We start from the raw sequence: 12,522 nt of genomic DNA on the forward strand, positions 1-12,522 counted from the left end.
GATTCGAATCGTCGTCCTCCCGAATGCGAGTCCAGTGTGCTTAAAAATGCGCCTTCTCGTTCTGTTTTTGCTATCGAGTAGGCGCTCGCTTGAGCAATTGTGCCTCTGCTACCTCCTAATTTTCATCTGTCTTGAAATAAATGAAAGAAGTGAGAGGCACACGTTATTTGTCTTTTTCTAGAGCTGGTGAAGCTGAGAGGTTGCCAAGAGCGGCGTGCTTACGTTTTTGTAACAGGTTTGGTAATGAAAACGATGTCTCAAAATACTCTACCACGGACCGCATTAATCTCTCATCTATTTAATTTTATATATCCAAAAGATTTCTTCCGCAAGACTATTTGAGAAACCCAGACGTGAAACTAGATACTCTCCTTCCGTGTAGCATTTTCAAGTTGGTACTTAAATGCCCATGAACCAACGGAAAATAGAAGTTTATGTGTGTTGTTAACACTCGGCACTATGAAACAAAAGAAAGGACTCCCGTTTTATAACGATACTGTACAAACCAGTCAGTGAATGGTAGTACTCTGCAATATGGAACCAGATGCTGTGCGTTGGTGAAGACAATACGCCAGTACAATTAATTAATTTTATCCCACCGACAAGTTTCGTAGTTCAGTCGATTACCTACGTTTCTCCTGGTAATATCCATACAGGTTTGGCCACATGGAAGAAAAATCTTATTTCCACAAGCAGTAGACAAAATATCGCGTTCTAGAACCTGGACGCTCTGTGTCATTTTTCACTTGGCCGACGAACGGATTTAATGCCAGTTTTCACGCTTTCCCGGAGCACCAACAGTCTGTAATCGTCTTCGGTCTGCAGAGTTAAGGCTGATAAATATACACTGGATTCCGCCAAAACGTCTTTCTGAAGACCTCAAATACTCTGGGAACACTGGTACAAAGTACACTGGTCTAATTTCCAATTTTACGCAGGATGATTCTGCCGTTCGCCTGGACGGGCTGCACTGCTGCGTCAGTGAATTTGACCGCTATCCACTGAGGCGCTTTGCGGAAATCGTTGCAACACCATGCGTAAAATACGAACGTTTAATTCGAAGTTATACCAGCTTACCTTGCAACACCGATTCCGGCACATGTGACGATGGTACTATACTTCCAGGGGAAACAATATTTACGTAACATTTAACATTTTGAACGATCTGCAAATCTTAGAAGGTTGCCCAGAATTTTAACGTTGAGATCTTAAGGTCAGCTATTTTGTTAAAAAAAAAAAAAAAAAAAAAGAGAGAGAGAAATAATTGCATAGCCGAACCTTACTCTTTTACCCTGTTCAAGACATCATTCCTAATTAACGTTTGCGTTGAACATCTATTTCTAGCAGTAAAATTACGTATATAGTGCATGTAAGCTGAGTACTTTAAGTATTCTGTCGTGGCCGTCTCCTAAAGTTCTCATTGAACCTCTCTTCTGTTGCGTTGATGATAATTATTGTTCCATAAACATGTTGTTCTGCAATTCCAGTTGTTTTGATATTAATACGATTTATAAAGTAAATTTTAAGTTTAATAGTATCATGAGCGATCTACTGCAATCTAGAATACGTGTTCTTCAAATTCCGTCACGTAAAAATCATGCTACAGCACATTTTAAATGTATGCCTGCAAGTTGCTGCAAGGAGTAATGCTCCATCTTCGACAGCAAATCACGCATTGCAAACGATAATAAACCACCGTGCGCGCATCACATATTCTGTATTGTTTTTCAAGGAAGGGAGATGTAGATGTAGATGAATTCGTTTCGATCTCAGTGCGTTCATCGTTCCTTATGACGCATTTCGGCCATAGATACAGCCATTGTAGTCGTCATGGGCCTTGTTGTTGTTGTTGTTGTGATGATGTGATCTAAACATCTAAATACAGGAAAGGGAAACATGCAAGGAGCAATTCATTTTAACTGATACACAAAGTGGTCAGCATAGAACATTTCATCACGATTAATACATTTGAAAATATCATATGAAACACAGAAACAATGTCATGTCAGCAACTGAACTGTACATTACAGCAATCAAATGTCAGACTGAGTCTCATGATGGCTCACTGAGATACTGATAACAAATAACCACTACGTGACACTACAGTCAAATGCTGATTGACAAACCAGCTGAAAATTAAACATAATAGCTTTAGTAATACGATAAACCGACATTAGAACGTGTTAAGTAATTTAAAAGACCCTAACAGTCATTCTTCCTATACATAATACAAACAACAAGTATGATTATGTAATGATACATCACCATGGTTGCCTTCGCTCACTTTTGAACTTTTCATCGTCTGATTGTATCCGTTAATTTTTTTTTATTTTTGTTGCCTTCGCTTAGTTTTGAACTTTTCATCGTCTGATTGTATCTGTTAATTTTTTTTATTTTTGTATTTTACGTTTCACATTTGTGCAAAGAGGGCCGTACTGAATCAGTGCAATGTATTCACACTTGGTATTTACATAGTGTCGAGCCTGGCGGTCCAGTGATAAAGCGCGTGTCTGAAAACCGAGGGTTTGAGGAATCGAATCCTGGTCCGACCAAGAAAACCGCCAGTCTGCGTTTAATCTAACCGTCATCTCTCAACAATGTGAAAAATGGACACGTGGTTCGGATTCCGCTTTAAACTATAGTTCCCAATTTGCTGGTGGATATGTGGATAGATTAGGACATGCAAGTCGCTTATTATTATTATTATTATTATTATGTGTATGGATAGGACTGTGGAGTCATTTAAATCATTAAATGTATTTTTATGTCGTTTCATCTTATGAGTGAAGCTTTTAAGTTTAATATTCAACTGTTTCGTCAATCCGCATTTGCCTGTAGCGCCTCCTCAGTCAGTTGTCACGAGGCTTGGGCTGGGAGTTGATCCAGTGTAACATAAATCCAGTGTGATAAGGAGTATCTGTTTTTTCAGATTTTATTTTGGTATTTATTAATCGCGTTGCCAAGTTCTACGCTACCCAGTTTGTGTTTAGGCTCACAATAAGTTGACGCGTATTTCTTTCCTTTTGATCTGTTTTGATCTGTTGGTAAGGTCGAAACATGTCAAAACATGTTAAATTCTGAACTTCCTCTACTTCCTGACGATGAAATGTGTATTCTGAAATCGAATACTTTTGTTGTATGAATAATCAACATCAATAAAATACAGCCGAGGAAGTCTGTCTTTCAGGCAATAAAATACAACGGAATTCCATACTTTGGGGAAAACTTCATCAGTGATGGACAGAGTAAAATACCTCTTCAGCTCAGAATATGTCCTATCATTCTATAAGAGATGAACGTCAGTGAGATTGGATGGTAGTTTTGTGGATCACTTTTTGTAGATCAAGCGTTATAAACCACAGAATCTGTCTTCTATTTATGTATCACCTATCTACAAATCTCCTGCTTTCTGGCTGTAGATACAGAAATTAAAGTACCCTGCCCCAGTTTCTATCTGTATTTCCAGGCTAATCCCAGGAACTACTATAGGGATTTTGATACGGCTTTCATTATTACTAGACTGATTCACGAGGAAGGTTTGTTTGTATAATTTATAAATATTTTGTGCAAATTTGCTGAACTACGATACATTAAAATCCCCTGCCGCAGTGAAACGACGCCCTTGCCACCTAGTAGCGTATGGCAGAACTTCTTGGGTTCATTCATATACATTATAGGCGTAAGACTGGTTGCAACACCTGGCCGTGCGAGCTACTACCGGAATACTGGCCGGAATACAGTTTCTAACCCACAATTCAACAAGAACTGACATTTTAATCAGACAGGATGGGCATGTTATAAGCGAGACGGAACAGTTCAAGTTCCTAGGCGTACAGATAGATAGTAAGCTGTTGTGGAAAGCCCATGTTCAGGATCTTGTTCAGAAACTAAATGCCGCTTTATTTACCATTAGAACAGTATCTGAAATAAGTGACATTTCAACACGAAAAGTAGTATACTTCGCATATTTTCATACGCTTATGTCATATGGTATTATTTTTTGGGGTAATTCTTCTGATTCAAAAAGGGTATTTTTGGCTCAAAAACGGGCTGTGCGAGCTATGTATGGTGTAAGTTCGAAAACCTCTTGTCGACCCCTATTCAATAGTCTGGGAATTTTGACATTGCCCTCACAGTATGTATTTTCTTTAATGTCGTTTGTTGTTAGCAATATTAGCTTATTCCCAAGAGTTAGCAGCTTTCACTCAGTTAATACTAGGCAGAAATCAAATCTGCATGTGGAATGCACTTCTTTGACTCTTGTGCAGAAAGGAGTGCAGTATTCTGCTGCATCCATTTTCAATAAGCTACCACAAGAACTCAAAAATCTTAGCAGTAGCCCAAACACTTTTAAGTCTAAACTGAAGAGTTTCCTCATGGCTCACTCCTTCTATTCTGTCGAGGAGCTCCTGGAAGAGATACAAAATTAAGCAAATTCCAGTGTACATTTTTGATTTTCTTTATTTAAACTAACGACTTGTCGCCTGAATATGTTTCTTATATTTCATTTTATCTGTTTCTACAATCGTGTTATAATTTCATGTATTGACTCGTTCCATGACCATGGAGACTTCTCCTAAATGTGGTCCCACGGAACAATAAATAAATAAATAAATAAATAAATAATAAACTTTCGCAGCAGTTCTCAGACCGACCACATAATGTGCAAGCGTCAAATTTAAAAGCAGAATGTTTACTGAATGCAATGATAGCTATCCTCGAAACTATTGCCACTTTATAAGTAACTGTATGTGCTCGGTTTCGTTCTTGAAAACCACCTGCCAGTTGTTCTCTCCGTGTGTTCAGATATCGACATACGTGTCTCAGAGAAGTATGAGCAAATATCTTTGTAACTATAGACATATTAGGTGCTCAAATTTGTAACAAATAAGCTTAGTCTGAACCGTGTGCCAAAGCAGCAACTGCGTCTGCAGAGTCAAGTAAGGTTGAGGGAAATGAGATAGGAATTCTTCATTGCTTTTGGACGTAAAATAATTGAAAAATATGTACCAGAAAATACAAAAGAATAATATCATAAAAAAGTGGTTATAAATACATACATAACAACAAATAAATGAGATAAGATTTACAACAGCTAGAAAGCTGCATTTTGCGGCTGAAGATAGCTTGTGTTCAAAGTCTTAACAGTTATTGTGATACATGGTCCAGCTAAATGATATATAAATATAAAATTAACGTAACAAACGACAAATATGAAAGCGTATTTATTTAAAAAGTGATAAAAGTCGTTTGCTATAGCAAATGTTGACGATGTGTAAAAACGAGGCAATATACAATGAAATGACAGTTTAAAATCTAGCTTCATACACCTAAGGTCGACATACATTAAAAAAATGCTACTACCGGCAAAAAATGTGAGATGGTGCATCGACTAAAAGATGTATAGCAGGCTAAAACATCGATCGCATCTGGCAGTCCATATTTTAGGCTGTCCTTCAAATGGTTCAAATGGCTCTGAGCACTATGGGACTTAACTGCTGTGGTCATCAGTCCACTAGAACTTAGAACTACTTAAACCTAACTAACCTAAGGACATCACACACATCCATGCCCGAGGCAGGATTCGAACCTGCGACCGTAGCGGTCGTGCGGTTCCAGACTGTAGCGCCTTTAACCGCTCGGCCGCTCCGGCCGGCTGGCTGTCCTTCGTTTTGTTTTTTCCTTCGCTAGACAATGAAATACCTCCATCTATAAAACAGATGGGGCAACGGCCTTGCCACAGTGGATACACCGGTTCCCTTCAGATCACCGAAGTTAAACGCTGTCGGGCGTGGCCGGCACTTGGATGGGTGACCATCCGGGCCGCCATGCGCTGTTGCCACGGTTCGAGGTGCACACAGCCTCGTGATGCCAATTGAGAAGCTACTCGACCGAATCGTAGTGGCTCCGTTCAAAGAAAACCATCATAACGACCGGGAGAGTGGTGTGCTGACCACACGCCCTTCCTATCCGCACCCTCATCTGAGGATGACACGGTGGTCGGATGGTCCCGGTGGGCCACTTCTGGCATGAAGACGGAGTGCTTTATAAGGCAGATGACCAATCACAATCAGCACACAGTGAATGGTGAAAGATGGTCACAAATTAATTTATTGACGTGTTTCGATACGTCATCATCAGACACAGCTGTCCTAAAGGAAACACTGTATAATAAAGAGGCATAAAAATGTATGCATCTTTTTCTATATTCTGTTCCTTCACTAGACAATGAACAGCTGTGTTTGATGACGATGTATTGAATCACGTCAATTAATTAGTTTGCGACCAAGACCATTCACCATTTATTACGTGCCAAAATACACTCCAAGACAAGGAAAGAAAAAAGAATACCACACGCAACGAAGGACTTTTGCGAATGGGACAGAAATCGGTAGATGTGACGTACATGTAGAGACAAACAAATTATAACAGTTCCAGGAAATTTGGATGATTTATTCAAGAGAAAGAGCTTCAGAAATGGAGCAAGTCAATGACGCTCTGATCCACCTCTGGCCCTTATGCAAGCAATTATTCGGCTTTGCACTGAATGATAGTGTTATTGGATATCCTTCTGAGGTATATCCAACCAAATTCTGTCCAACTGACGCGTTACATCGTCGAAATCGCGGAGCTGGTTGGAACGTCCAGCGCGTAATGCTCTAAACGTTCTCAATTGGGGAGAGATCCGGCGACTTTGCTGGCCAAGGTAGCTTTTGGTAAGCACGAAGACAAGCAGTAGAAACTCTCGCCGTGTGCAGGCGGGCATTGCCTTCTACATCTACATCTACATCCATACTCCGCAGGGTACCATGAGTACCTCTATCGATTCTCACTTCTATTCCAGTCTCGTGTTGTTCGTGGAAAGAAAGATTGTCGGTATGCCTCTGTGTGGGCTCTAATCTCTCTGATTTTATCCTCATGGTCTCTACGCGAGATCTACGTAGGAGGGAGAAATAAACTGCTGGACTCCTCGGTGAAGGTATGTTCTCGAAACTTCAACAAAATCCCATACCGAGCTACTGAGCGTCTCTCTTGCAGAGTCTTCCACTGAAGCTTATCTATCATCTCCGTAACGCTTTCGCGATTACTAAATGATCCTGTAACGAAGCACGTTGCTCTCCGTCGGATCTTCTCTATCTCTTCTATCAACCCTATCTGGTACGGTCCCACACCAGTGAGCAGTATTCAAGCAGTGGGCGAACAAGTGTACTGTAACCTACTTCCTTTGTATTCGGACTGCATTTCCTTAGGATTCTTCCAATGAATCTCAGTCTGGCATCTGCATTACCGACGATTAATATTATATGGTCATTCCACTTTAAATCACTCCTAATTCCTACTCCCAGATAATTTATGGAATTAACTGCTTCCAGTTGCTGACCTGCTATGTTGTAGCTAAATCATAAAGGATCTTTCTTTCCATGTATTCGCACCACATTAAACTTGTCTACATTGAGATTCAATTGCCATTCCCTGCACCATGCGTCAATTCGTTGCAGATCCTCCTGCATTCCAGTACAATTTTCCGTTGTTACAACCTCTCGATATACTACAGCATCGTCCGCAAAAACCCTCAATGAACTTCCGATGTTATCCACAGGGTCATTTATATGTATTTTGAATAGCAACGGTCCTACGACACTCCCATGCGGCACACGTGAAACCACTCTTACTTCGGAAGACTTCTCTCCCTTGAGAATGACATGCTGCGTTCTGTTGTCTAGGAACTCTTCAATGCAATCACACAATTGGTCTGATAGTCCGTATGCTCTTACATTGTCCATTAAACGACCGTGGGGAACTGTATCAAACGCCTTGCGGAAGTCAGGAAACACGGCATCTACCTTGGGACCCTTGTCTATGGCCCTCTGAGTCTCGTGGACGAATAGCACGAACTGGATTTCACACGATCGTCTATTTCGAAACCCATGCTGATTCCTACAGAGAAGATTTCTAGTCTCCAGAAAAGTCATCATACTCGAACATAACACGTGTTCCAAAATTCTACAATTGACCGACGTTAGAGATATAGGTCTATAGTTCTGCACATCTGTTCGACGTCCCTTCTTGAAAACGGGGATGACCTGTACCCTTTTCCAATCTTTTGGAACGCAGCGCTCTTCTAGAGACCTACGGTACACCGCTGCAAGAATGGGTGGGGGGGGGGGGGGGGGGGGGACAAGTTCCTTCGCGTACTCTGTGTAAAATGTAACTGGTATCCCATCAGGTCCAGCGGCCTTTCCTCTTTTGAGGAAAATGGTAAGCGCAGAATGCATTGCCAAGAAGGACAAAAAGATAATGGGGCGTAGAATACCGTCGACATACCGGTGTATTGTAAGGATGCTGCGGATGACAATCAGAGAGCAAGGGGAGAAGAGATGGTGGCCTAAGTTTCTGACCACCAGTCTTCACTATGAAATACAATGACACCCCAGTCCATTACTCCCGGTTGTTGGGTCGTATGGCGGCTGACAGTCAGCTCTCCGGGGCGTCTCCAGACACGTCTTCGGTCTGGAATCTCATTTACTGGAGCAGAATTGTCTGTAGTGGTGAGTCTCGTTAAATGAGCCCCGATGATCAGAGTAGATGTGTCTGGAGGCGCCCCAGACAGTAGTGGATACCTTCCTGACTGTCTCCCGTTCCACAGCCCGAAAACCAGTAGTGAAGGTCTGAGGTGCCGTTCCATTTCGTAGCAGAACCTCTTTGGTTGTCATCTGTGGCACCCTTACAGCACAGCGGTGCGTCGGCGATATTGTACGCTTCATTTTGTTGCCCTTCATGGCAAGCTATTCTGGGTTTATATTTCAGCAAGATAATGCCTGCTCACACGCGGCGCAAGTTTCTACTGCTTGTCTTCATCATTGCCGAATCTACGTTGGCCAGCAACGTCGCCGGATTTTTCCCCCGCAGAGAACGTTTGGAGTATTATGAACAGGGCCCTCCATGCAGTTCGAAATTTTGCAGATCTAACTCCCATTGTACATAATTTTTCACGATATCTCTCAAGATGACTTACAACAATTCCATCAATCAATGTCAGGCTGAACAACTGCTTCGTTAAGGCCGCTAGTGGATCAAAACGTTACTGACTTGCTCAGTTCCTGAAGTTCTTTCTGTCGAATTAATATGAACCTCTGTGGCCGAGTTCGTTACCACAAGCCGGTGCGGTGGCTTTCGACCCGCAGGGTAAGCTGGTTCGAATCCGGGTCGGGGAGAAAATTTTCATTGTCGATGTTTGGGCGGCAAAGGGAGAAGAGATGGTGGCGTATAGCTTCTGATCAGCAGTCTTGGCGTCATTGTTCTAGATTCAGCTCCAAACCCCACCGCACTGCCTCAGGAAGTGAGGGGATGTGCAACTGTTGATGGGACGTTAGGTTCGGTGGCTCACTTGGAGCTCTTCGAGAGGAGGAAGCTATGTGCCGGGACAAGGTTTCACTCTCTCCTTCTCTCACCGTCTTCAAAAGATCATGACACTGCACTACACACACTCACCCATTACAGTCACCTACACATAACAGGTACACTAACGCACGCAGTTCTAACTCTTTGCATGCGGGCGCGAAGAATAGGGGAAACCTTTCCAATTAGGAAGCTGAACCTGCCCTTCGGTATCTCCCAGCCATTCATGCCACACGGCTTTACTTTAACTTTCTTAAACAAATCATTCAATTTTTCTGAAATTGTAATCACTTGTTTGTCTGTACATGTACGTCACATCTACAGATTTCCTTCTCAATTGGATAATTGCTTCGTGTTGCATACTTTTTCCCTCTTACACTGAAGAGAAGAAGCTGGAGCACCTACCTAATATCGTGTAGGGCCTCCGCGAGCACGCAGAAGTGCCGCAACAAGACGTGGCATAGACTCGACTACTGTCTGAAGCATTGCTGGAGGGAATTGATACCATGAATCCTGCAGCGCTGTCCGTAAATTCGTAAAAGGGCTCTGAGCACTATGGGACTTAACTTCTGAGGTCATCAGTCCCCTAGAACTTAGAACTACTTAAACCTAACTAACCTAAGGACATCAAACACATCCATGCCCGAGGCAGGATTCGAGCCTGCGACCGTAGCGGTCGCTCGGTTCCAGACTGTAGCACCTAGAACCACTCGGCCACCCCGGCCGGCAAAATGTGTGTGAAATCTTATGGCACTGAACTGCTAAGGTCATCAGTCCCTAAGCTGACACACTAATTAACCTAAATTACCCTAAGGACAAACACACACACCCTTGCCCGTGTGAGGACTCGAACCTCCGCCGGGATCAGCCGCACAGACCATGACTGCAGCGCCTTAGACCGTTCGGCTAATCCCGCGCGCCGTAAGAGTATGAAGGGCTGAACATCTCTTTTGAACAGCACGTTGCAAGCGATCCCAGATATGCCAAAGAATATTCATGTCTGGAGAGTTTGGTGGCCAGAGGAAATGTTTAAACTCAGAAAGAATAGTGTTCCTGGAGCCACTCTGTAGTAATTCTGGACGTGTGGAGTATTGCATTGTCCTGCTGGAATTGCCCAGTTCCGTCGGAATGCACAATGGACATGAATGGATGCAGGTGATCAGATAGTAGTGTGCTATCAGAGTCGTATCTAGACACATCAGGGGTCCCAGATCGCTCCAGCTGCACATGCCCCACACCATTACAGAACCTCCAACAGCTTGAACAGTCCCCTGCTGACATACAGGGTCCATGGATTCATGAGGTTTTTTCCATACCCGTACACGTCCATCCGCTCGATACAATTTGAGATGAGATTCGTCCGACCAGGCAGCATGTTTCCAGGCATCAACAGTCTAATGTTTGTGTTGACGGACCCAGGCGAGGCGTTAAGCTTTGTGTCATGCAGTCATCAATGGTACACGAGAGGGGCCTACACTTCCGAAAGCCCATATCGATAATGGTTCGTTGACTGGTTCGCACGGTGACACTTGTTGATGCTCACCATTGAAATCTGCAGCAAATTGCAGAAGGGTTGCACTTCTGTCTCAGTGAACGATTCTCTTCGGTCGTCGTTGCTCCCGTTCTTGCAGGATCTTTTTCCGGCCGCAGCGACGTCGGATATTTGATGGTTTACCGTGTTCCTGATATTCAATGTACACCCGTGAAATGGTCGTATGGGAAAATCGCTACTTCATCACTGCCTCGGAGATGGTGTGTCCCATGTCCGTGCACCGACTGTAACACCACGTTCAAACTCGAATCTTGATAACCTGCCATCGTAGCAGTAGTAACCGATCTATCAACTCATCCAGACACTTGTTGTCTTATATAGGCGTTGCCGACAGCAGCGCCATATTCTGCCTGTTTACACATCTCTGTATTTGAATACGCATGTCTATACCAGTTTCTTTGACGCTTTAGTGTAGAATATATTTTTTTATGTCGGTAAGCCAGTCATAAACCTGGTGTATCTTTGTGCTGCTTTCATAGTACATAGCACTTGCAAATGAAGTGTAAGGCTGAAATTAGCCAACTGTGGGTTTTCAATAAAGCAAATATTTGTTACAGCCGAGGTAGAATCTGAAGATTATGGTTGGTTACATATAATTGAGACCGACGAGCTTCCTTTTGAATATCTCTCTATTTGGCAGTGACTGTGAGTTTTATTTGCCTCGTAGCGTGTTTGCAGGCCCTTTACAGAGAGTGGTCGCTCCCGCTGTGCAGACGCGGACGCAGTGCCGGGAGGCGGCTCTCGGCCCAAGGGAAAGTCTGGCGGCTGCTCGGAACGCGACGCCGTCAACAACCCGGCAGCCGCCATGCGGCTGCGGCTCGAGAACGAGCGTCTCAAGTGCGAGGTAGCCGAGCTGCGCATGCTGGTCGCCTCCAGGGACCTGACGGCCGCGGGCGCGGGGGCGGCCAGCAGCGCGGCGGCTGCGGGGGCGGCGACCGGCGCCGAGGGGGCGGTGGGGGCGGCCGCGCCAGCTGGCGGCGGCAGCGGAGCCGAGGAGTCGCTGCGCGTCCAGGCGCTCGACATGGAGCTGCGGCACGCTCGCGAGGCGCTCGCAGGTACTGTTAAAATCTTCCGTGTTGTTATGCAGCGTCGCATTTCTAGAGAAGTGGGATTACTGGGTAAAAAAATTATTAAAAAAAAATAAATTGCGGCTACAGTTGATGGGCCATCGTCATTGGATAGTAAAAGAAGTATTAATTATTTGCTTCAAGTTTCTGCTATCAGTCACTTTTTATTTTATGCTTAATCTAACATAATGCAACACGTTTCAAACATGTTCTGTTCATCTTCCGGCGTTTATACATACATACATAGAGAAATGTTACTTAAAAATAGTCTTAAACTAGATTAATCTAGAACACTTTGTTCATTGTTTTTTACTGTAGCTGCTGGTGTGGCATTTGGGGGGACGGAGGGGGGCAGTGTATTGCTAGAAATCAAAATCAGTGATGTCTTCTGCTGGTTTTCTTCTTTGTTGTTGACTACGTATATCACAGCCTGTATCGGATGCAGATAGATTTGCATCAGTTATGTGTTACTAAAATAGTGTGAAAGGCTTTTATATGAAAGTT

The 12,522-nt window shown here is 43.5% G+C and overlaps 1 protein-coding gene and 1 pseudogene across 1 annotated transcript in view; both read left to right on the top strand.

Annotated features, from left to right (window-relative positions):
* The window catches only part of LOC124789070 (kazrin), a 1,028,805-nt gene that overhangs the window by 795,094 nt on the left and 221,189 nt on the right, over positions 1-12,522 (top strand). Inside the window, exon 6 of the mRNA XM_047256362.1 lies at positions 11,665-12,006. Coding sequence (XP_047112318.1) covers positions 11,665-12,006 — 342 coding nt within the window. The remainder of the gene's footprint in view (positions 1-11,664; positions 12,007-12,522) is intronic.
* On the top strand, positions 5,725-5,842 carry LOC124790603 (annotated as a pseudogene).

Source organism: Schistocerca piceifrons, chromosome 3, assembly GCF_021461385.2.
Source record: "Schistocerca piceifrons isolate TAMUIC-IGC-003096 chromosome 3, iqSchPice1.1, whole genome shotgun sequence".
NCBI classification, from domain to species: Eukaryota; Metazoa; Arthropoda; class Insecta; order Orthoptera; family Acrididae; genus Schistocerca; species Schistocerca piceifrons.